Consider the following 25,177-nt stretch of genomic DNA (forward strand, 5'->3'; position numbering starts at 1 on the left):
GAACTTGTTTAGACTGTATTTTTTCGAATGGAAATTATGAGGAATACTGTTTAACTCTTATCAAAAATTGTAGTTATTACTGCTTAAAAATCAGTATGGACCATGTAAAAGTTGTTACTGTAGGCTAGAGACCAACCTGCTCTGCAGAATTGAGGTTGGTTTAAATTCTGACTATCTCACCTGAAAATCCATGTGTCACTCAGAAGAGCTTTTCAGCAATTTACACCAGGAACTACACTGTTTCTTCTGAATTAGCCTTTACTTTTAAATCTCAATTAGCCTTTGCATCATTGCTAACAACATTGTTTTTCCCGTGATGCCACTGGCAGGGCCTAAACAGCACTGAGACTACTTTACTCATCCCTGAACATCAAGTGGTAAGCAGTAAGAAGTATTCATGCTTCCTTGCATGAATTTGTGTGGCGTCTTCTATTACAGTATGCCAAAACGTCCCTCACCAGAAAATTTTCCAGTTTCAAGGATGCCATCCTTCTAAAACCAGTTTTTTCTAGTTGATAAAAATGAACATTTTTTGCATTTATTCCTAGAGATTACTTCAGAGATAAATTCAAATAAATCAAAAGGATAATAGACAAAATTGAAAAGTTGAGATTGGTGGTGAAAACTGGAAAGTTTGCTTTTTTATCATTGTTTTGATTTGATGGGATATAGGATGTATTCTGACTCTGGTGTTATTAACAAATGTGGGATTCCTTTTATCGTGATGGCCTGAGGGTTCTGTGAGTCAGCATGATACTTTAAAATGTTTTAAAGAGCAAGAAACAAACACTGACATCATTTGAAATACGTTGCCTCTTTTTTTTATTGTAGTAAATAATAAGGAAAGGCTCAGGATAGCCACTTACTGAAATTCACAGATAACGATATAAATTTTCAATGATATCAGAAAACTTAAAATAATCATTATTGTTTTATGGAGAAAAAGTACAAAAAGTTGTTTAAAATAACTGAAGAAGTACATGCTGAGGTGTATTAAAACTGTCTGCTTGCTTACTTTGGGCTCTGGTGTCTTCCATTAACATGTATGCTCTCCTAGCTTACTTTTTATTTTTCTTGGTTCTGTTCTTGTTTAATGTATTCTTTTATCCTGAGAGGCTTTTTATGTGCATTCATATTTCAGTGCAAATATCTTGGTGTCTTAAACTGCTTTGAAATGCATGTTTTCAAGCTTTCAGATTTTAATGTGGTTCAGAACTGAAACATGAACGAAGGTGAAAAAAGCAGCTTGCAAGTTTTAGCTACAAGACATACATGGAATTTTGTGTTTCTTTGAATGGGAAAGGTTATAGTTTTGTATGCAACCTTATAGCTTGCATGAAGTATAACTGAAAATTGGGATGGGTGGTGTTAAGAGTGTTGGTAATACACATCTTTAAAGTGAGTAAGCTCTTCAGTTGCGTGGATTCCTTCAAGGAAGAATAATGATGAGAACCTCATGGAAAGGGTCTCTGGTAAAGTGAGAACTGAGTGCATGAACCAGAAATATGCCATTTTGATTTTCAGGAGAGTTGCCTGTATATTTGTTATGTAAATGTATTTCCGGGAACTTTACTTATGGAAATACATTTATATAATTTAGATATGCATTTATAAAGTTATTTTTAAGTCCATATATATGCATAAATATATATATAAATATTTAGCGTAGCAGCACTTAAAGCCATGTGTTTTTCCTGTAGCATGTTTTATTTCAGTGAAAACAAGGAGTATAAAAATATTCCATGCAAACTGGGTAGCTAAGTGAAGGTGATAACTTTGTTTTTTGAGCCATTGAATATTTCCTACCCTTTCAGTTATGGAGACTTTTCTTGCATTTTGATTCAGCTTTCAAACCTTACATTTTTTTCCATTTTTGTACTCTGCAAGTTTTTCTGCTGTAGATTGCTAATTCATAAATTACCTAGTTGTGTTTTAATGTAGTTCTTTGGGGTTTTTACAGTGTCTGTTTTACATCTAACTTGTGTGATTATCAAAGGTATGCAGTTAATAAAATAATATTTTGTTTGCAGAGTGTATCTTTTAAGCCAGCAAAATGTTATAAATCTGTTTAATGTTGTAGCTTCTGGTAGTTTTTTTGCCTGGTAATGTACAACTATGATAATGTAATTCCTTGATGTGCTGATGGGGGATCATAAACACCATTCCATGGCATTAATGTGACATCTAGCCTATCTTATTAGTCACAGCCAGAGGTGCTTCCCTGTGCTGTAATTAATGAAGCTAGCGGATTCCTCCATCTCTGCTTGGTATTGGTTACTGCTTTGTTTACTGAAAATGCTGCCCTGAAATACCTTCCCACAAAAAAGGTACAAGATACAAAAGGAAAAGGGTGCTCAGGTCTGAACCTGCAGTCCCCGCTCTGTGGGGTTGGACACCTGGGAAACTTTGAGGTCTGAGGCACTGAATTTGGGAAGGGTTTCTGAACATAAGGAACTTGCAGTTTTCTGACTGAATAATAATCTGAAAGGTATTGCTCTAGGACAAGATTCCCTGTCTTTGAGGCATAGAGAGGGCTGGGATATTTAGTAGCAGAGTGTATTTTGTAGGAAGCTCCGTGCCAAGGTGAGAGCTGTGCTAAGTGGCCTGAAAGTATAGATTTCCTGTTGGATGGATAACCAGAAATAGAAATCCCTCAGAGTCCCATAAAAACCTACGGAATTAAATAATTAAGGTATAATCTGCAAAGCATATTTGTGTTTTGGGTACTGTGATACCACTAACCCATCATGGGGTAGCTGCCCACACTGCCCAAGGCCCACTGGCAGTGTGCCAGGGCGGCAAGCGAGGCCACAGAGGCATTTAGCACAGTGCCCGTGGCTCAGCTTCAGCCCGCAGTCGTTCTCTGCAGCGCTCTGTGCCAGTGTTGGTGGTTGCTGCCACTTCCAGCAGCTGCTTTACCTCTCCAGCTCCTGTGCCTGACTGTTTGCCTTGGCCCTGGGAGGTGTCTCAGAGGCACCTGTGGAGCGGGGCTGCCAAGGGCTCCTCAGCAAGGCATTCAGCAGCGCTGAAAGGCAAGTCTAGGTGGATCTGGTAAATGCCAGCCCATTTACACGCCGTGCCCAAGCCAGTCTGGGCAGAACAGACCATGGGCTCTTACAGCCTTACTGCATCTTGAGCTGCGCTTTGTTTGCTTGCTGACATCTTGGTCTCTCCTGTCACCTGTCCTGTTGAGTCAGGGTTTCCTACTGCAGGGCTTTGGATTGTGTCCGAGGTGAGGATTGCAAGCCTAGGTGCTTGGAGGGTTGTTTGGTTGGACATGGTCCAATACCCCAGCCTCTGCTGGGTGTCTAGAGACAAATCATCAAATATAGAATAACTATAGCTATTGATATAATACCATATGAATCCTGTTAGTTTGCACTTACGCCACATGAAAAGAAAATTTATCTCTTCATGATAAGCCATTACAGCAGTCAATTAGCACATCTGTCCACAAGCTGGGTGGTCACAGTTCTTAGAGAGATAACTAGACTAATGAGTCTGGAAAGCAGTTGCAGGATAACAGGACGGCATTATTTGTGTTTTGAACAGATGGGTTTTGTAACTTGCTTTGTAGTTGATGGATTTAGTTGACATTTTGAAAGCCATGGTAAATGCTGAATGCTTGCAGTAATGTGATTGCATAGAATCGTACAGTGAACTTGGATTGGAGGGGACCTCTGGGTGGCTGACCTGCTACTCAAGGCAGTGCTGGCTTCAAACATAGATCAGGTTGCACAGTCAGTGCAGATCAGTCCTGTCCTAGCTTAATCAGGCTGTGTTATCTCTGCGGATGGAGATTGTGCAGTCACTCTGGGCAATCTGTTGTACCCATTCCCACTCAACCACAGCCTCTCATTCAGGAGGAATTTCTCCTGTTGTGACTTGTGGTTGCTGCTTCTTGAGTTTTCACCATATGCCTTGGGGCTCCATCTCTTCTGTAGTTCCTCACTGAGTGTAACTTAATTACTAAAAAGCTTTAGCTTGCTATCTGTACTGTGTTGGGAAGTTTTAATTTGGTTACTTGTATTGCAGGAGGAAGACATTTCAGAATATTTTCTGTGATGAGGTGTAACTTCATTTAATAACTGCAGGTTGTCGGGGCTCACTAACTGCATTTATATAGTTCTGGAAAGAGCTGTTAAGAAATAAGATGTACAAATGTTTAATGATTCACTGATAGAATCAATGCAGATTACAAACTTTTTATACACATTAAACATGTAGGTGCACATGTATGCAAGACTGATCTTGTTCTCCTTGTGAAATCCAAATGCAGCAAAATGGAAAGGAATAATTTATGGGTTTAATAAGCAGGCCTGTCACTATCCACAGTGAATAATCCTATGTCTCAAAGGAGAATCTCCAGAAGTAGAAAGAAGTGATAAGTACTACCCTTCTAAAAGCAGATCTGACAATGACTACTGCATCTTCTTAAATTGATAGACCTTTAATTACTGAGAATTCTGATACATCTTAGAAAACGACCAAATTTTGATGGCGGTAAAGATAAAATACTTCTTCAATTGTGTTGAATATTCTAATTATAACTATGCAACTGAAACAATTCGGGGTGCTCCTTCCGCAGGAGCTTTTTTTTGAAGTAAGTATTGCTTATTGTTTTATTTCTTCTTTGTGTAAATTAATTTAGTGTACTAGAACAATTTCTGTGCACTGAATGGAGTCATGTGAAGTCACTGTCTTTTTTGAATCAGTGGTTGGGGCAATTGCTGACATTTTAAGATGTTAGAATGCACCTTGGTGTTTACTTACTGTAATGCTGAATAATTACAGTACTGTTGATTCTATACAGATGTTAGCATAGTTCTATGCACTGTTCTAACTTGATTTGCTTAGTATCTGAACTTGTAGTTTGCATATAATCACAGTTATATTTGCAAAGAAAGACCTAAACCTGTAAGTACAAAATAGAATAGAAAAATGCTTTTTGTTTTCTGTTCTTGGATTCCATGATTTTTGTGAGCCATTTAATCATGAAATATGATGTACTGCATTTGGAAGCAAAAGGATTTCTGAGGTAGCTGTCCTGATTTCAGCCATACAAAGTAGTCTAATTGATCTGCTGTAAATATTTCTCAAGAAGATAAACAACAAAAATCCTTAACAGAATTGCTGAAGAGGCAAGGCAAAGAATGGATGGCCGCATTTTTAGGAAGTAATTTGTTTTAGCTTTTTTTGTGCTGCATTGATTTGCAGCAGAGTTTTGTAGCTAGGATAGGAATACAGGAGTTCTCGATAATACATGGCTGTTTCAAGTGTCTAATTTCAACAGTTACTAGTGTGTCTAGTGAAGATGTATAAAGTTGTGCAACACTATGGAACAATAGGATTTTCAATTATTTCTATTTAATTTCAGTCTATTTAAAGAGAAGCTCATGAATTATGTGGACTTTATTACTTGTAATTTTGTCAGCTCTGGAATTAGATGGTTGGCATTTGTTGTTCTGGGTCCCAGTGGGTCCGACCAAACACGAGCATTACAGAAACATACATGCACTATGCATGAGCCAGTGTTTTAGTATCTGCTTTACACTCATAACCACTTTCTTACTGCTTTTTTTAAATTCTGCTGAAGTATGCAAATGATAGCAAGTAGTCATTGACTTATAGAAGTCATTGTCTTAAAACATTTACTGTCCAAACAGATTCCAGCCCAGCTTTGCCTTTAATAAAAAATACATGATAGTCATATTATTCGCAGGTACTTGTGTTTTTCTGATGTTTAGAGGCTTTTCTTAGCTTTAAAGGACATGGATTTCTTGCTCGCTGTAGTTGGGGGGTGTATGTGCTTGAAGCAGTTGATTCTTGGAGAGAAACAGTGGGCCTGCTAACTACTTGTTGGTTATTCCAGCAGAGTGGAAGGAAATATAATCTGTTCCTGAAGCGACGTCTCAGGGTAAAGCAGTGATCAGTGCTGTTGTGAGTGGCCTGTATGCTGCAGTAGTAACATGCTTCACTGTGTGGTGACTTCTGTTAACGGGGAGCAAGGTTCACAGTTACAAATGAATATTCTGTGCTTTCTCAGGGAACACGTGCAGCCTTGCATGGTATGAGAAGGGAATGATAGAGACATAATACTGTCTTTTGTTCCTGCTCTAATAAAATAAAATCCCAATTCAGCCGTATACAAATACACTTTTGCTGATAGGTGTGGTTGAAAAAGTAACAACAACCTTCCTCAGCACAAAGTTACATTTAAACTAGAATATTCACTTCTATAGAAAGCACTTTGCTGTATGTCTTGTATTTGATCTGATAGAGCTGAATATTGATGTGATAATAAACAATATTCCTTAATGAGTTAACTTCCCTAGGAGAGTGGCGTTACAGTCTTTTATTTGCCTAACATTAATTACTGTGACCTAATAGTGAAAAAGGTGGATGTTGTTACTAAGACATTCTGGCGTGTTGGTAAATTAAAATGTGATCTTTAACAGATCAATTGGAATACTAATTACCCTGTTATTTTGATATCATTTATTAGGTGTGTCTTTTCCCCATGAAACTAAATACTCAGTGTTGAAACATCACCCCTGTATTTTTGTGAACTGTCTTTATGTGTGGTCATTGCTGGGACATATGTCTCTGTGGTGGTTGATTTAGTGATGTTGCTATGTAGAGGAAAATGCATGGAATTTACATTTTGCTACCTGCTTCAAGTAGTCACAAGTATTGCTACACTAACATATAATACATATATATATTTTTCCTGTACCAGTTATTTACATGTAATGCTTGCAGACATATGTGGTTAATTTTGCAGTTACTCAAACTAGATGTAGCCCTTGTTAAAACTTGCCCAGATACATCTTCAGCTGTAAAGAAACTGAAGAACTGTGGCAATATGGGGGAACTTCTTTGCCTTCTGTGATATTTTAGAGAAACAGCAGTGCTTGTTTTTTTAATTCATATGCCTGTATCTTCTACAGATTGATAAAAGACATCAAAGCAAAGATTCTATTTTCTTCAGGGATGGTGTCAGGAGAATTGATTTTGTTCTCTCCTACGTGGAAGATCTTAATAAGGAATGGGAAAAAAAGTTGGTAAGTTTGTCTTTTTGAAGTCCTCTTCATTTTTATTTATAATAAGGTGAATATCAGTTACTAACCCTTTCAGATCACATCACTAGACTCATCTGGAATAGGATTGACCTAAAAATCTGTAGCTATGTGAAAAGCAATTCCATGTATGAACATTTCTGTGTAATTTACTGTTGTTTGTCAGGATCCAATTTTATTAGATTCTTGCGTCTATGTTTATTGAATTGATCACTCTTCATTACTTAGGCTGAGCAATATATTATACAATGGAGCAAAGTGATCCAAATTATTTTGCTTCTTCATTTAACAGTCTAGCTAAGACTATGGAGAAATATTTGTAAATACTTGCACCTGTAAATACTTTCAAATAAAGGAGGATTATTCTTCTAAATAAGCAAAGGTCATCCAAACAAGATTCAACAATGACTAATTTTTCATACCCTTTTGACTGTCATTAGAGGAGAAATAGATTCTTAACTCCAAGACTCAATGCAGTTTTTCTTTAACACTTCTGAGACTCTTCTTAAAATGTACTCTGAGTAACACAAACACAGCATGTCCTCCTGGAGCTTTTCCCTGTTTGACCTGTCTGCATATGTGTGTTCATTCTTCTAGAATATTTAAAGTGGCTTTGATAAGAGCTCTCCTATGTAACAGAGCACAAAAGCAAACTTTCTCTAAAATGCCAGTTAGTGATTATCCTTGAACTTGCCAGCAAGACCCTGTTGCCTGAATGGTAATAATAGGTCAGATGGAATCAGTTAATGACACCTGTTTGTTACATGCTCACACTGACAGATAAAGTCTCACTTGGCTAACTTAAGTTCAAGCTATATAAAAAAATCCAGTGTAATGAGAGGCAGTCAAGACAAGAAATTTTATATAAAGCACAATATTTTTAAAAAAATAAGGATTTAAATTTGTTTTTTCTCTGTATTCGCTACCTTCTTTCGGAGTCAGGAGATGTTACATTTACAAACTAGTCTCTGCAATATAAAATTCCAAAGTTTATTCATGATCAAAAAAAATTTAAAAAGGAGAGAGACACTAGAAAATTACATTCTCAGGTAATCATATTCTTCTGAAAGATAAGGGTATCCAAAGAAAATTAATTATGCCAATGCTTATGACAAAATCCTGATCAAAACTATTGGTCTTTGAAGCAAGGAACAGTTACAATCTTCATCTTATCATATTGAAGTATTTCATAATTAAAAATTCAAATTTCCTTTGGAAAAATACTACAAGATTAGGCTGTTAAAAAATTGCATATTGCTTACATTCTTTGATGAAAAAAATACTGTTTTCATTAAGAGCTTTTGCTGCCTGTCCTTGCATCCAAATGCAATCTAGGGTAGAACACAGCCCCTCTATCCTACTTTCATTACGTTAAAAAATCCAAAAATTTGTCATGTCTCTGTTTGATGCTTTTCCCAGATTAAGCGTCTCAGTCAGCTTTGCTCGGCTAGCCACATTCCAAAGATTTTCTTGGGAGACAAGGTTATTTGATAGCTGTGATACTATAGGTTTATATACAAGCATGCTTTTTCAAACTCACTCTGACTCTTTGTCAAGCTGTACTCCTAGCTAGAGGCTTTCTTCTGCCCTGGAGCAAAATGCATTTCAAAAAGAAGGAAGAGAAGTCCATTCAATGCAGAGAGAAGAAAGATACCCAAAGAAAAGTTGTCAAAGCAACTCTTAAACTTTTCCATTAGTCATATTAGAATTACTTAAAATGAGGGAAGAAATGAATACTATTTAGGTTATGTTTCAAGTGGGAAGGAAAGTGAGTCAGATGGTCAGTCTAGTCACTCACTCATGTTGTGTGCAGCAGTTTCCTTCTCATTGATTTATGGCTCATTAGGGGATAGTAGGAATCTCTGCCAAACCAGAGTCCATGGTGTCATTATTGACTGAAGGAGTCACGTGGGAAAAACCCAAGAGTTAGTAGCTAATATTGTCCTACCTCTTTGACATAAAAATGCACTTCCTAGGAGAATATCTCTGTCTCTCAGAAGGCATTAACATCCCCATTAAGTCTTGTGATATTTAATTATGTGTATGTTTGTTCCTTGCAAAAGAGTTTATGACCTCATGGAGGAAGGTCATTGGCTGTGTAGATAAACTCTGTGGTCACTGGACAAGCAGTCTTGGAGATAGCAATTTTTTTTTACACAGTTCATGGGACATCTGCATATGCCCTACAGTTATGTTCACCATAGATCTTTATGCAATTAGTATGTCCATAAATTAGTGCAGACTTCTTAGCATACAAGTACTGTGCTGTTGTCTTTGTGGTAGCTAGATTTAAATATTGATGAACTGCAGCCTCTGGAATTTGTCTGGCATACACTGTACCTGCTATTGTACAGTTATCATAGAAAGAAATGTTTCTTTTACGATAGTACAATGATGCAGTAAAATGGAACAGCTAAGAATAGAAGTGTTTGTACGAGGAGAATAACAGTTGTGACAAAGGGGTTTTTTTTCCTAGTCTCAAGGAAACAGCTTTATTCTGCATTTCTAAGAATGCAATAAATAACTTCTTTGTGTGTTTCAACATAGCCCTGATACAGATGTAAGAGACAGTCTGTTCATCTTCTCCCTTAGTTTCATGCAGAACAACTTCCAACTTTTTTGATATTCCCAAATACATTCCAGCTTCAACTGGAATGCTGTTTTGAACTTGCCTTCTATAAGCTGCATGAATAGATCCAAACCACAAAGGTCTCTGAACCAAAATTAGGATTACAATTTTTTGAGACAATATTATTCCTTAAAGCCTCCAGCACTTGTGGAAGTACTTCACTACCATATGAAATGTATATGAACCTGAAAAAACAAATAGAATTTATAAAAATATCTAACAAAGTATTGATGTATGACCATGACATAGTCTTTATTGTCCATAAGTATATTTCTTCACAAGAACTACAGAGAATTAGGACTCACAGATCTCTGTGCAAAGTAACTCCACTTCTATGATGACTGGAAGCAAAGTCCCTCTGTCCCCAGTGAGGTACAGAGATAGAAAATGAAATTGTATTGAGTTCTTTTCCCAGTTTTCATAATCTCAGAGAGAAACCTCTGGTTTCTTAGAGGTACCAGCCAGGCCAGAGGTAGGGAGCCACGGGCAGCAAGTATCAGATGCTTGTTGCTGCTGTTAGCAGGTGCACCCCCAGGTCTGCAGGAGTGGCTGAAAGCTGGGCTCAGCTGAGCTCGCACCACACCATGCAGCTTTGCAGAAGTTTGGCTGGTAGTTGCAGAAGGAGTCACAGCATACCTGCATTGGAAGGGATCCACAACAATCAAGTTCAGTGAATCGGCAGTGCCCTGGCAGCCAGGAGGGCCAGCCCTGTCTTAGGGGGGCATCAGGCACAGTATAACCAGCCAGGCAAGGGAGGAGATGGTCCTGCTCTGCTCTGAGCTGAGGCAGTCTCACCTTGAGTTCTGTGTGTGATTTTGGGCACCATAATATAAAAAAAGACAGAGGCTGAGAGACTGTCCAAAAGAGGGCCACGGGGTTCGTGAGGGGCCTTGAGGGGAAGCCTTATGAGAGGCAGCTGAGGGCACTTGCTTTGTACAGCCTGGAGGAGAGGAGACCAAGGGGAACCTCATCATAGTGTACAATTTTCTTGTAATTTTCTTGTAAGGAAGAGGAGGGAGAAGTACCAATCTATTCTCTCTGAGACCAGTGAGTGACAGGACTCAAAGGAATGGCATGAAGCTGAGTCAGGAGAGATTTAGGTTGGGTATTAGGAACTAAGAGTTTTTTACCCACAGGGTGGTTGGGCACTGGAACAGGCTTCCCAGCACAGTGTCACAGCACCAAGCCTGACAGAGCTGAAGAAGCATTTGCACAACACTTTCGGGCACAGTGTGACTCTTGGAGTGTCTTGTGCAGGGCCAGGAATTCATAAAGAATCACAGAATATGCTGAGTCAGAAGGGACCCACCAGGAGCTGGACCTGCATTGGTACCTGTTTTGTACCAGCACTTTTACCACAGTCAGGTTTATAGAAGTTACCTCTCTTCCCTAGGTACCTGATTATGCAGTGTTGCATTTGCTTTGGGCATAATAGTACTGCTGGACTTTGGATCTTATTTTGTTAATCTTAGTGGGATGGTTCATTACAGCCCAGCACATGTTAGATGATAAAGTTAGTCTGTGCTTATCCCACATTATGTGAGATATCCACATAATATGGTGGATGTGATGACTTACAGAGCTTCCCTCGTGCCTCTTTGACTCCAGATTGGCATCTACAGCAGAGTCAGAAATCTATGCATCAGGGATAGTTTATCAGGTTTGGGGCAGTAAGCTTAAAATTCTAAGTACACATTAAAAGCAACCAGCTCTGGTCCAAGGATACATTTTGTCCATTTTAAGCCTTTGATGGTGACATGAAGAAATCCAGTATTTGGCAAGAAAAGGGGGTGGATTTTTATTTTTTTTCTCCTGCAGATTGATTTCCTTTTAAAAATGTTTTTCCCATTAACTGTAAAGTATAGTACATTGCATGGGTTTCAGGAGGGGGCTTGTGGGAGAAGAGCAAGGTGGTTAAAAGAGCATCATTTCTATTTAGAGCACTGCAGTTTGTCACACTGAGCGTATTGTACAGGAAGATAAGTAAGATGGGGCCAGACCCTTTGGCTCTGTCTGCTCCTGAGCTGCACAGCTGGAAGGAGGCTGGCTGGTGTGTGGTGGCAGAGAAGCCTCTGAGCTGACATGCCTGGCTCTCTTCCAGTGTTTGCTGGAGAAAGAACACACACCAGTGTGCTTTGTTAGGAGAAAAGGTAATCCAGAGTAGCATATAGCTTTGGATACCAGGCTTGCATGTCAGCTTTTCTATAACAACATACCTTGTTAAATCACCTTTTAGTTGTGTTCTCTATCTGATTATCATGTCAGCAAACCAGAGTTCTCTGATACATTTACACAGGTGCATCTAGGCAGATTTGTTGGAAAAAGTGCATAGAACTGTTTTTGTTCCCAGCATGTGCTAGAACTCAGGAGTTATATTCGCAAGTTTGTATAGTCCAGGCTACTGACACAGGAAAACACCTGAGGGATATGAAAGCTATTCTTCAGTCTGCATTCATTTGAGTGGGTTATGCTAACTGAAATGCAAAAATGGAAGTCTACTCCTCACTGACATGCAGGAAAAGAAAACTGGTTGAAAACAATCGTGTTTTGGGGTTTTTAAAGTATGTTTGAAAACTGTCATTTAAGATTTTCTGTAGAAGAAACATTAGACAGCATGGCAGGGTTTAGCTAGAAATAAATTTGTGGTCTAGCTTGTGCATTTTAAAGAGAGTAGGGCTCAATATTTGGCTTAATGTATTGTTATTCTGGAGTTCTTCAGCAAATTTTATATAATTAAGAGGAAGTTAACACAGTCTCTCAGTACGAGCAAAAATTATACAGAGAAGGAGAGGAAGAAAAATGTTCTTGCCTAAAGACATGACTTAGGAATTACTTTGCAAAAAAAAAGAGTTCAAGAAGAATATCAAGCTCACAGGTCATGCAGCCACCACACACTGCCATGGGCAGGTTTTTTATCTCTGCATGAAGTCCATGCTGACTTTATGCAAGCTAAGCACATGCAGTGATTTGTTGGTCTTATCAGTGATGTTTGTGAAATACTGTTTGAATTGTCTGTAATCAGTACTTGAATGTCTATATCGGGTGTAATTGTATAACTAAATATACAAAATAAATAGATGAAGTAAATAGATGAAGCTGTAAGCACTCAGTCTTCCACGTGCTTCCAGAATTTTTCTTTTCATCTTTCTCTTGGAAATACAGCTAAACTTAAACACACCCCACATACCAGCCTCCTGAAGTCAGAAGTGCTCAAGACACAAGACATCAGCTGCTTCTCTGGTGACCCAGATAGCCCAGAAAAAGCCTTTTCCTACCCAGTGGGTGCCCGGTGGCTAGTCAGTATCCTGGTGGTTCCCATCACAAAGCTGGCTCTCACTAGAAAGTGGCCTGGTATGCGTTGGCTGGTTTTTGTCTGCTTCCATAGCCTTAAGGGGTTGTCATCAGGGCAGCTGAGAGAAGTGAAACCCAGTCGGTCATCGGTGAGTGATCAGTTAGTGCTAACTTCATCAGTAACTAAAGTGTCTTTGTTTCTCTTCAGGAAAGGAGAAAAGAATTTGAGAGCAACCTGCAAAAGGCTGGTTTGGAGCTAGAAACAGAGGACAAGAAGGTAAAAAAAAAAAAATTAGGGCCAAAAAGGACTTGGAAATCAATAAATCACTTTCTTTCTCTGAGAAAAATTATAAATTATGCTCATAGATTTCAGTGGAGTGTGACTAATTTAGGGGAAACAAGGTTAAAATGTTTATTTGAGTGCTTTTTCCAGATACATTGATAAGAATTTTGGAAGCAGAATAATTTTGATTCAAGAGGAATCTTTTGTTTTTACTTTCATAACATAAACAAAGCCTTTGCTTTCATAATAAGAAGGTAAAATAGCTGTGATTTGGTTTATCTCCACATAAATGGGAAGTATGCTTACAGTTGATTTTAATCCAACCTAACAATGAGTAACAAGTTTGGAAGACAGTGAATGGATTAGTTATGCCAACTGGATGTTGTAGTTATGAGGAAGGACCCTGTAACCTCGAGGATGTTTGATTAGTGGTACTGTTTGCTGTAATTACTGGAGGACTGTGCGATTTCCACTGATGGAGTCAGCATGCCAGAGGCTGAGTTGAGTAAAATAAAACTCTTGATGAAGTTCAGGCTCTGTAACATCCATAGCTAGGGAATTCATTGAGCAATATTAAAAACCCTTCTGATTGCCAACTTCTGCTGTGAATGCAGAGAGAACTAGAAGAACATACATGTTACATGAGGCCTGTGACAAGATCATTCTTCATGCTTCCAGTGTAATGAGAATTTTCAGGCTTCAGTGTATGAGGTTATTATAGTTTGAAAAGCCTTTGTGAGGTTTTAGTAGTGCAGAGGTTATTTTTAGGAACCACCAACCACTCAGATAAGCTTTTCAGTAAAAAAAAAAAAAAAAATATATATATACATATATATACACACACACACACACACAAAGTCCTTCTATTCCCTCCTACTTTGTTTTTAAATACTTTAAAAATATGTAAAAGGCAATACATTTTATATGAAAAATATTCCCATAAATCTTGCAATAAAACACAGTGTGGTCTAATGTCTGATTTAACTTTTCTGGAGCAGGAATCTGAAGACGGGAAGATTTTTTTTGTGAAGATCCATGCGCCGTGGGAGGTTCTGATCACATATGCAGAAGTGCTGAACATTAAAGTTCCCATCAGGGAAAATGACATTCCCCCCATGGTGGAGAACCCCCTGGACTGTGTGCTTTTCCCACTGAGGCTGCCTGAGAAGGTGATGCACCCTGAACCGGATTATTTCACAGCACCATTCAGCAAGGACAAGCAGGAGCTGTACCTCATTAATGATGAGAGCACTTTCTTCTCACCATCCATGAGAAACAGAATAGTACGTATGTCAATTTGGCTATTTATGTTTACAGGTAGATTTACATGGCCCCATCAGAATATTCATGTAAGGGAGGAGTGAGCATGGAAACCTTGGTAACTTGAGGTAAATACAGAGAGGCCTGGGTACCTGTGCATCTTGCTTAGAAATATAAAATAATTGTTGGAACTGATCTTCTGGATGTCCACAAGGCAACTGTGCCCCCACTATTCTTATATGAGATAAGGCCTTTTGAAGAAATGCCTTGTTCTTTTGCATGTTGTTCCTGCAGATGCACAATGCACATCTATTACAGGTTTCTATTGAATGGCCTTAGAATAGGAGAGGTCTGAAATTCTCATTCTTGAATCTCAGGTTAATTATATTCTTACACGTTGCCCATACGGAACAGAAGAAGGGAAGAAAAAATTTGGGATTAAGAGACTGCTAAACAATGGCACCTATACAGCAGCATATCCTCTTCATGACGTAAGTATTTCAGCTTTCTGCTCCCTTGAGCACTTCCCAGTGTTTGCACTCTTTTACCCTCTGTGACATTTGCTGTTCCAGGAGATATGAAAATATACTCAAACCTTTCAATTTGTCCCAATAATTGATTCTGTTTTATAACATGCAAGACATAGCTGTCAGCCCTGCTATTTGGCTTTTATGTGCTGAAATGTTTCTTCCCACGGATGAGATTTCAGAATATGTGTCAGTCACATCATTTCTGTAGAGACTTACTCCATCGTATTCCTGTACTGTTGATGGCACGGACCACGCAGTAGTGCCTTAGATTATAGCAAGGAATGAATCTCTACTGTAGATGCCCATGTTCAGCAGTGGGTGTGCACACAAACATACTGCAGTTACACAGTGGTGCACACTACCTGCAGTTACAGAAAAACTCTTGGGATCGTACCATTTTGGGACTGAAGTCAGGTAAGTTGCCTGAACCCTGCCAGTTCAGTGTGGGATGGTGACTTGTCCATCTCCCAGTGGCCTTTGGCTGCAAATACTGTAATATTGGGAATGTGGTAAGGATAGCAAATACTGTGGTTAGTTTTGCTGTAAGGTCAGTTTTTAATATAACATGTGTGGGTTTAGTCCTGAAATTCCATGGAGAAAGCAAGAGAGAGATGGGTTACAGTCTGTTACATGGGTTTTTTATCTTTAAAATTTTTTCCTTCTAAATGTTTTGTTTAATTTTTTGCTTAAATCTTAAATTCTCTCTGTGTTTTTAAAGGTTATTTCAGATGCCACTATGCTTTAGTGAACTTAAGTTGCCTTTTCATATCTCTGAATTCTACCATAAGACATTTTTAAATACTATATATAGATTTATATTTTTAAATGTTTGAAAATATTTTATTTTCCTTAGAAAAAAAATTTTGAGTGAATGGACATTCCTTATGTTTTCAGGAGGAAAGTTTGGCTGATTAGGATCTAGAATGCTAGTCTAGGCTGGGAGGTACTTTATACTGTTGGCATTACCAAAACCACAGACAGTAAAAAGCAAGAATCTCTTCTATACAACTACAACCAACTTCAAATGCTAAGAAATCTTATGAAAAAATTCTAAAACTTGTGAGACAGACTCAAAAGCCTTTGTCTAAAAATAATTATTTAATCTTTCAGAATATTTTCAAAATGCAAACTTTAGGTTGCTTAAAGTTCTCTTGGTTGCTTCCTACTTAGAAACCAATTTTCATGCTTTTCTTTGTGATCAAGAGGCATTCAGAAAAAAGGAAAACCAAGATCACAAAGTGAATCATTGACATAGCCAAATATTTCTAGAAGCGGAGTTCTGTGGCACAAACAAAATCAGTCAAAAGGTGTCAGAAACTGTGGTTATTTTACTGTTTAATTTGTAGGAAAGTGATGAAGTTCCAAAATTTTTGTAGCATTTGACAGTTAAGTTACGTGGTAATGACCAACAGCACAGTCTCAAGAGGGGTGCGTCACCATTCCAGGGCGCATCCTGTTTGTCTCTTCCAGTGTGGTATTTGGGGCTGTCACTGAGGTGTTCTCCCCGTGCTCTGATTTGCCCACAGTGCCAGTACTGGAAGAAGGCAAGCGACCCCAACTGTGACAGCGAGAGGTACACGCTCTACATGGAGTGGGCCCGCTTCCTGCGCTTCTACAAAGAGCAGCCTTTGGTCCTTATCAGGTGGGATCCTGCCTGGGGGCTCTTATGTGTCCTTGCTTTTCGCTGTCATACGGCGTATATTCATCTGTAACTTGATCCTGCCAGGAATGATGCCTTGAGAAGGCTGACTTAGAGCACAGGTACACGGGGTAAAGTAGGTGTTTGTTGACAGGCCTCAGTGGATACACCTAGGGCAGCACAAGAGCCTGGCCAGGGCTATACCCAAGGTGAACCCAAAATGGTCACAAAATGGACAACTGGTCACGAGGGGTCTCACTTTTATAAGTTCTGGTCAATTTGCATATTGGAGTTAATTGTCTAATTATAGCTTCAGGTTATGAAGTCCCATCCTTCTTGTTTTCTCTCTTTAGCCCACATTGTTGATGCTTGTTGGCCTGAAACTTGCATAGGCTGTCCTTGGTCCCTAGCTAGAAGAGGATTGTTTCATCTACCTACTCTGTGAAGAGAGCTTACTATTGCTTAATGAGCTCAGAGATACACACTGAAGCAGCACAGAATCTGAAAAATATAAAAGCTAAAACTTAAGGCATGAGGAAATGCTTGCCTCTTTTAAGATCCCAGTGAGAGATGGATATTCACTGGGCACTATGTCCTGGGAGGACATGACAGAGCTTTCTACTGAGAAGTGGCAAAATGCTTTATCTCAAATGAAGCCTCTTTCCATCTAGCCAGTCCTTCTGGGGTTATTTTACAGATAATTCAGCTGTTAAAGAAACACATACATAGAATACCTCAGATTCTTTAATCAATCTCTGCCAAAAATGTTAAAGGTTTGTTTGAAATGTTGAAACTTCAACACCGACTTGAAAAAAGACTGATAAAATTAGTTTGGAAGCTTGATTCTTAGTTCTAACCCCAAATTTAAACTCACTTAAGATCTCTTTGATTCAGCTGATGTGATACAACAGAATGTTGATTTGTTCACAGGTTACACAAGTGGTTGTATTTCTGTGGATTACCTATTTGTTTTAACCATATGGTCAAAACTGTTGTGCTGTTTCATTTGTGTAAATCCTTGGAAAAATCAGAAAGTAAATCGTCACACTATTCTGTAGAAAAGAGAAAAGAGTAATTTTAATGTTAGTTTCTGCTAGGAGGAAAAAAGGGACAAAAGAGGCCATATTTCCTGATCATTCACCTTGTTCATACAGCTTGAGTAACTTCTCATGGCCAGTTTCAGCCCTCATTTTCCACAGAACCTCAATGCATTTACTCTTCTGTTAAGAGAGAATTTTGCTAAGTATGTCACTTTTACTCTGGCCAGTTTGTTCTACTACGGTTTTAAATTTTGCTTTGCATTCCTGTTAATTTTTTTTTTTTTTTTTTTTTTTTTTTTTTTTTTTTTTTTTTTTTTTTTTTTTTTTTTTTTTTTTTTTTTTTTTTGATATTCAGAAAGTACTATGGTGAGAAGATTGGAATCTATTTTGCCTGGCTAGGATTTTACACAGAGATGTTATTCCTTGCAGCAGTTGTTGGCTTAATCTGTTTTCTTTATGGCTTGTTTACAATGGATGAAAATATGAGCAGGTAAGTATAACATTGAAAATATCCTGGGCAAAAGCTAAGCAATGTGAAAATTTTATTGCTGCAAAAACAATTTTATTCTTGTTGTTACTCAACAGGTAATAACTTTTGAAGCTTGTCAGAACAGACAGATTAGTTCTTCAGCTGTCTTTATTGACTGTAAAGGTGGCGGACCACTAATGCAGAACTTGTGACTATCAATTAGTAAGACTCAACTTGGAGGTGAAAAGCAATATTTTGTTGGCCATAGCTTTCTATATTGGAGAAGCTGCAATATATGAAGTCCTGAGAGTACCCCTTAGATCTCTCAAAATTGTTTGAGTGCTTATTGTTGCCTTAAGCATGTCTATTTAATCTGTTTTGCAGAGCAGTCTGACCTTTTTGTGTAGGTCATCATTTATACTAACCAAAAGCATGAGTAAAGCAGATCAGCAGTGTTCAACCATTCCCAAAGAGGGATCCAGTATCTTAGAAGCCACAGTTTGGTGGGTTTTTTTTAAGTAAGCATAGTATTTGTTTTATCAGAAGTCCAAAGATTTATTGTATTCAGGGGTTGGGGGTGGGGAGAGGAAAAGAGGGTTGACTTCTCATTGCTCACTGTGTTTTGTAAGAAGGTTTCCATAAAATTTTGAGTTTTAATTAAAAGAGATGACTAACAAGTTAAAATTGTCATCTCTTCTGTTGAATAATATAATTTCGAGACTTGTGTTTTAGCTAGGTTAAGAATTCATCTGGGAATATTGTTATACATGTTGAGATTTCTCTGGATATCGAAGGACTGTCATAGAATTCTGAGTTTTACCCACTGTCATTAAATTGAAGTAGCAAATTTTACCGCAGCTATCAAAGCGGAAGTGGTCTCTCTGTTTTAGAAAAGGTGTTTTGATGTCATTGCTAACCAGATGACAAATAACATGGTTTATATCTTGCCTGAAAGCAGTGCATGTGCAGTACAGCTCCTGACAGACTCCTGATTCATTGCTGGTAGAGCCAAAAAGCCCATATCAAGGGAATTGTCAATTCTGCTCCTAGTAGCTGCTTCATTCTTGTGTTGCCCTGACCAGCCTCTGGTCTGGTGATTGTGACAAGATGTGGCATCTTTGCTGTGAAGCTGCAAACGTTGAGCTTTGAGCAAATGAAGCTCCTATTTATTTTTTAAAATAAATTTCATATAATGGCTTTTAAGATGCTGTGGAAACAGGTACTTTACAATGTTTTCCTACTTAGCAAAGAAATCTGTGACCCTGCAATTGGAGGAGAGATCATCATGTGCCCTCTCTGTGACCGAGACTGTGAATACTGGAGACTGAACACCACCTGCGAGTCCTCACAGGTCTGTATCTGGCTCTGCAGCCACTGGTCACTTTTGTTCGTCCTGAAAACTGTCTTGGTACTGACCTGTTCCTTGGTATTCTCTTGCAGTATTCCCATTTGTTTGACAACGTGGCAACTCTTTTTTTTGCCATTTTCATGGGTATATGGGGTGAGTACATTTGATAAGTTTTATGTCAAGCAATAAGGAGATCTTGGCCAAGCTGTTCAGGGACACTGGAAGTGGGAAGAAGGGAAATAATGGCTTCACCTTAGTGTCCTGCCTCAGATGCAGAAGTGATGAATGAGTGAAAATAATTTAAAGTTACAGAGGAATTAAGACTTAAAAAAACCCAAGCAGGCATCTAGGATACCATAAGAATAACATAAGCATTGTGTATTCTTAACTGCTGATATTTGATTCTTTCCATAGTAACCAGAGGGGTCCAGCCTTATGCAGCCCATATAAAAGTCCTCTCTGCCCAGCCCTTCATATCATCAGTGCCCCAGTGAGGGAGTGGGGAGTTTTGTGCCCCTTCACTGGATGGATGGTGGTGCATCACTGCTGGTGTATTACCTGTTCTTTTGGGATGAGTAAATGTGTTGGGATCTACTCCAGTGAACTTCATGCACTGTAGTATGATGACACAGAAATAGGTGGATTTCTGACCTCTATAATTACAGTTTTGCACCAGTGATACCTCTTTGGACTTTTAAGAACATTGTGTTGAATACATGTTCTTTTCTTCAACTCTGTGAAGGTTTATAAATTCTGGATAGCATAGTTCTTGCTTCTTATTTCCTTAAACACAATTCTCTTGTTTCGTACTGTTTGTATGAAATGTCATCATTAAATATTCAACTTGTATATAGATATTTCATTAACTCACAAAGATTCTTGTGTGCTAATAGAAAACCTGTGTATTTTTGATCAGAGGATATAATCACTCACTTCTTTCGTACAGATTTGTTTGAAATCTAATAAGATTTTTATTGTATGGCTGTTGTACTAAACTTTTCTTGGTTTCTAAGACCTAGCAATTGCGTGACATGGATTAGTCATTCAGGAAGTACCAGCCAAAGGGTTTAGAACTGCAGAAGATAAGCTTTCCTGTGTTTGTTTAAACCATAAAACTTCCCCAGTTCAGATAAGAACAATTAGATTACAAAATGTTTACATTTTAAATTAATTTATAAAGGGTTCTTAGAATGTTATATAGTATTACAAATTTGATGGTTGCTTATATATGAAATCAATTCCCTCTAATGTCTTAAAAAAATTCCTAAGCCAGCCCAACTGTTGATTGTATGAAAATCATCAGATGTTCACTGTCTTTAAAATGACCATGTGTCCTGCTTTAGGCCAAATTTGGGAGGAAACCTCTGAAGGGATCCCTATAGAAAGCAAATTTGAGTGGCTCCTCCCCCCACCAGTTTGGGAGACATAAATCTCCTTCCAGAAAAGTGGAAAAAAACTATTTATTTAACAAGCAAAGTGTTCACAAACATGGAGAAATGAATGATATTAAACAATGGAAGCTTTCATTGTCCTGAAGAGGTGACAAATTCAGAAAATCCTTTTCAGGGGCTGTAGCTCAGCTCGCTCTGTCTCTTATCAGTCCCTCCTGTGCTGGAAACGCTGCATCCCGGGCTCCAGTGGGCCACAGGTGTGAGCTCCAGGTGTTTTTCTGGGTTTTCGGTCCAGAGCAGGTTCAAACAGTTCCAAGAAAAAGAAAAGCCACAGTCTGGGGAGCTTTTCTGCCTCAGCTAGCTAAAAAACTAGCTAAAAGCAAAGGAGAGTTTTCTCCCGCTCCCTGTCCGTGCTGCAGACAGCACAGTCTGTGAGAGAGAGAGAGAGAGCTGGAGCTCTTATCTCAGTGTTTTGAATATACAGGCATGAAAAAATTCCACCCCTTTTTCTTCTCCCCTCCTTTGCTCTCGGATCTAGTTTTAAAGGCACAAAACTTATTTCTGGGCAAAACAGATGAGTGGGGATACAATTCAGTATTATAAAGACACCCTAGGACACCATGATGTCAAATAAGCATCAAAAAGCAACAGAAGTGTTTGACCATATTACTTGAAAGCTGTTCTGCTTATTTGTTGTAATATTTTTGCGTTACAGGTTTATATACAGTAATTAGTTGAATTATCAGGTTCTTTTCTTATTTCCATGTTGCTTTTTGCCTCCACAGAGTAGTTAATTGAATATGGTCACCATAACCATGGAAATACCCATATCTTGTTGTGGCATCTCCTTTGTTATCCACTTCTGGAATTCAATTAGCTGATAAATCACTGGATCCATATTGTGGTCTTATCTGTGAACTATAGTTGGTAGTCAGTAAAAATAAGTGAGTCACACTGTAATAATAGCACTGTAATAATAAACCACAGAAAAGAAGCCAGTGCAGATGTTTAACTTGGTTCATAAACTTTTTCACACCTTCCTTGACTCTAGTTTAACATTTTCAAATTGTAGTTACGCTTTTCTTGGAGTTTTGGAAGAGGCGGCAAGCAAGACTAAAATATGAATGGGATTTGGTTGATTTTGAAGAGGAACAGCAGCAGCTCCAGCTGAGGCCTGAGTATGAGGCAAAATGTACCCAAAAGAAGAAGAATCCCATAACTCAGGTATGAATGTGCTGTGTTGATGAGTGTTCAAATCCAGTTGTACGCTGAAAGTTTTGTAACATGGAAATTGATATATTAAATCAGGAAAATAAGGGCAAAGTTTATAGCTTTTATGTGTTCTTACAGCATCCTTCACAATTGAGGGTAGCAGTCTCTGGAACTTTCATGCCTTTAAAACCACTCATTCTTATCCCTACACAACATATGAAGAAGCAGTCACTTTGATCTACAGTGATAAGCTGGTCTAGCTGTGGTTTATCTTCTGATACACAACCACTTTGTTTGGGGAGCACCAGAGGGATGAAAGTGGCCATAATCCTGTCTCTGAAATATAATTGAGATCCAATTGGTTACCCTACTTAACTCTGTTAAACACTCTATATAAATATTAGATGTTAATTGCTTTCATTTAGATTTATTTTAGGTAGGAGCTATTTGACAAATTTCAGGATCAGCTGGTTGAATTGCAGCACAATATCTACCACACCCATTTGATGTATTTTTAAGTCATCTTTTCCCTTTCACAGAATTGCATGTAAATAGCTTATTGTTGCTAGTCCTAAGTATACTTAGATAACACAGTCTTCAGAAAAAAAACAGAAGCTTAGCCAGAATGTGGGAAGAGTCTTTGTTCTAAAAACAATAGCCTTGTCTTTCAGAGCTTGTTTCCTTAATCATTAGGAAATACATATACTAATCTTATTTCTCACGAGAGAGATTTTTTTCCCCCTCCACATACACAGCATTAGTTCTGCTGTTGTTACTAGTGCTGTGTACCTTGCACAGAGCTCTTTGATGACAGTGCCCTGTGTTTAAGAGTGTAGCTCTGCTGAAGCATTACTTTCTGCGTGTTCAGGTAAATCAGTTTTCATTAGTTAGCTAATTGAAAACACATGCCTGCCCGTTATGTGTTGTGTGCTGGTTTGCATCCCTGTGTTTGCTCAGGCTCAAAGCACACCCCCTTCCGTGGCTGCAGAGGGCCCAAGCCCTGGCAGCCTGCGGTGGCTGTGCTGCGGGAAGGAGCAGGGCAGCTCTGTCCGGCAGGCAGGGGCTGGCCCTTGTGCGCTCTGCAGGCGAGGGTGATCCTCTTAGGACAGGCAGTAGTGGGCTGGCTGGTTAGCAGGGGTTGTGTGCAGCACGGACCTAAACCTGTAGCCTGATGAGGTGAATCGGTTGTGCCAGAGCACAGCCAAAAGCTTAGGTGTGCTTGTATAGTGTTCTGAGGGAGAAGATTGTTCTCTCTCTAAATTAATCCAAATCCCTTAGGTGAGATAGGGTTTTGTGAACTTTATTTAGGAAGTAGAAATGGACTGTAATACACTTATCTCAGTGTGAGATACTGCACTCCTCTGTATTTTCTAAGTATGCATTAACAATTGCCATAAAAATTCAATGACTCTACGTGCTTTTATATTATGACATTTCAATTTACTGTCTCGGTGTTTTTCAGAGGCTTTTTTGCAGTAGGGTTTATCAGTGATCCTTATCAGTACCAAATTAATTGTAGGCTAACCTGTACAGGTAATAGTAATTTCCTTCTGTTAGAGCATGGGAACACAATAGGCCAGTGCTTTCAAATAAGTTAATTCTGCAGGAACCAATAAGGTTATGTGGGTACAGGACAGTGACTTTGTGTCCTACAGCTGGTTTTGCTTCACTCAGAAAATTATTTCATCATTATTCATGATTCAAAGTTTTAAGTGCACTGAAACCAAAATTGCTGATCTTGAGGCTGTCATTAACATACTTGTTCGTGGTGCTAAACTGTCTAACTAGATCGTAGCTAAAATCTGGTTTTGCTGATCACAATGGAATTGTAATCTACATAAATAATGAAGCATTTGATTCAAACCTTAGCTCTGTCATTGCACATTACTGCCTGTATTACATTTGGGATTGCAGCTTCTGTAGTACTCAGTGCCACTTTGCTCAAGAGGAGTCTAAGCATTCTACAGTGCCTTGTCCAACAGATTTATCAAATTCAGGTTATTTTTCACTATATCTTCTTCTACTGGCATTAGTTCTTAAAGAGAAGATTCTTTCATAGAACGTGTATTGTGATATTTTAGGAACTAGAATTGGTTGCACAAGCTGCATGAACATTGAAAATTGTTCATGTGTTGTCTGGGGATACTGGCGTGACCCAGTTGCTTGGTGCTGCAGCAGAGCTTGGCAGCTACATTCATAGCCATTACTTCAACTAAAAAAAGCAAATAAAATTGAAGGAGTGGAGAAAAGCACTGTCTGACTGACACATTCAAATGACAAGTTTTAAGGGATCTCAGCACAAAGAATTTATAAAACTGGAGTCCTATTGGAGACTCAGAGCTGTTTGACAGCTAACCTAGCATTACAGCATTAGTTGTGGCCTGCTTATCTCAGGAAGTCGGTCTTTTTCCTTTAGCTGCTGATTGATTTTGCAAAAGTTTAACCATTCTTTCCAATTACTGTCTTGTAGCAGTTTTATGGCCACTTCTGTCCTGATCTTTTTGCCCTGCCTCACCCCACTCCCTGCCCATCCCAGCACACTCGAAATTATGTTCTGTCTGCCATTTAAAAGGGGCAGGGTTCTGGATGATTTCCCTTGGATGTGAGCACTTTTCACACAGCTGGTGAGAGCTCTGTGTGCTGCTTGATGTTAGAGTAAGATGTGGGAATAACATGAACTGTGCTGTACTTGACTCTTTCAGGAGATGGAGCCTTATTTGCCTTTAACGAGCCAGGCTGTGCGATTCTGCATCTCGGGAGCTACAGTGTTGTTCTGGGTGAGCATCTTTTTGAGTCATCATTTTGACATGTCTCAGAGCTGCTGTCCATTACTAATCATCACATTAACGCAATTTAGTTTTAATCATGATATTAACACATGATTTTATTATTGTTCTGCAGATTTCACGCTGTTGTTTGAAGTGTACTTCAGTTCTGCTAAAGAATTTTTTTAGAAAAGGGCACTTGAAATCTGTCATTAATTAGTCATTTGATTGGACATTTTAG

General features: G+C 38.6%; 1 protein-coding gene across 8 annotated transcripts in view; it reads left to right on the top strand.

Annotated features, from left to right (window-relative positions):
• Positions 1 to 25,177, top strand: part of ANO5 (anoctamin 5) — a 57,896-nt gene that overhangs the window by 18,818 nt on the left and 13,901 nt on the right. For 2 of the 8 annotated variants that reach the window (XM_041400270.1, XM_041400274.1), the window contains 12 exons: positions 330 to 377; positions 5,873 to 5,917; positions 6,951 to 7,064; positions 13,208 to 13,276; positions 14,281 to 14,565; positions 14,920 to 15,033; positions 16,599 to 16,714; positions 18,107 to 18,241; positions 19,466 to 19,571; positions 19,661 to 19,721; positions 22,032 to 22,183; positions 24,874 to 24,948. In XM_041400270.1, the coding sequence (XP_041256204.1) occupies positions 330 to 377; positions 5,873 to 5,917; positions 6,951 to 7,064; positions 13,208 to 13,276; positions 14,281 to 14,565; positions 14,920 to 15,033; positions 16,599 to 16,714; positions 18,107 to 18,241; positions 19,466 to 19,571; positions 19,661 to 19,721; positions 22,032 to 22,183; positions 24,874 to 24,948 (1,320 nt within the window). The remainder of the gene's footprint in view (positions 1 to 329; positions 378 to 5,872; positions 5,918 to 6,950; positions 7,065 to 13,207; positions 13,277 to 14,280; positions 14,566 to 14,919; positions 15,034 to 16,598; positions 16,715 to 18,106; positions 18,242 to 19,465; positions 19,572 to 19,660; positions 19,722 to 22,031; positions 22,184 to 24,873; positions 24,949 to 25,177) is intronic. The other 6 variants (XM_041400271.1, XM_041400275.1, XM_041400273.1 and 3 more) reach the window with 3 other exon arrangements.

The sequence above is a fragment of the Onychostruthus taczanowskii genome, unplaced genomic scaffold, assembly GCF_017590055.1.
Source record: "Onychostruthus taczanowskii isolate IOZ18803 unplaced genomic scaffold, ASM1759005v1 scaffold177, whole genome shotgun sequence".
Lineage (NCBI taxonomy): Eukaryota > Metazoa > Chordata > Aves > Passeriformes > Passeridae > Onychostruthus > Onychostruthus taczanowskii.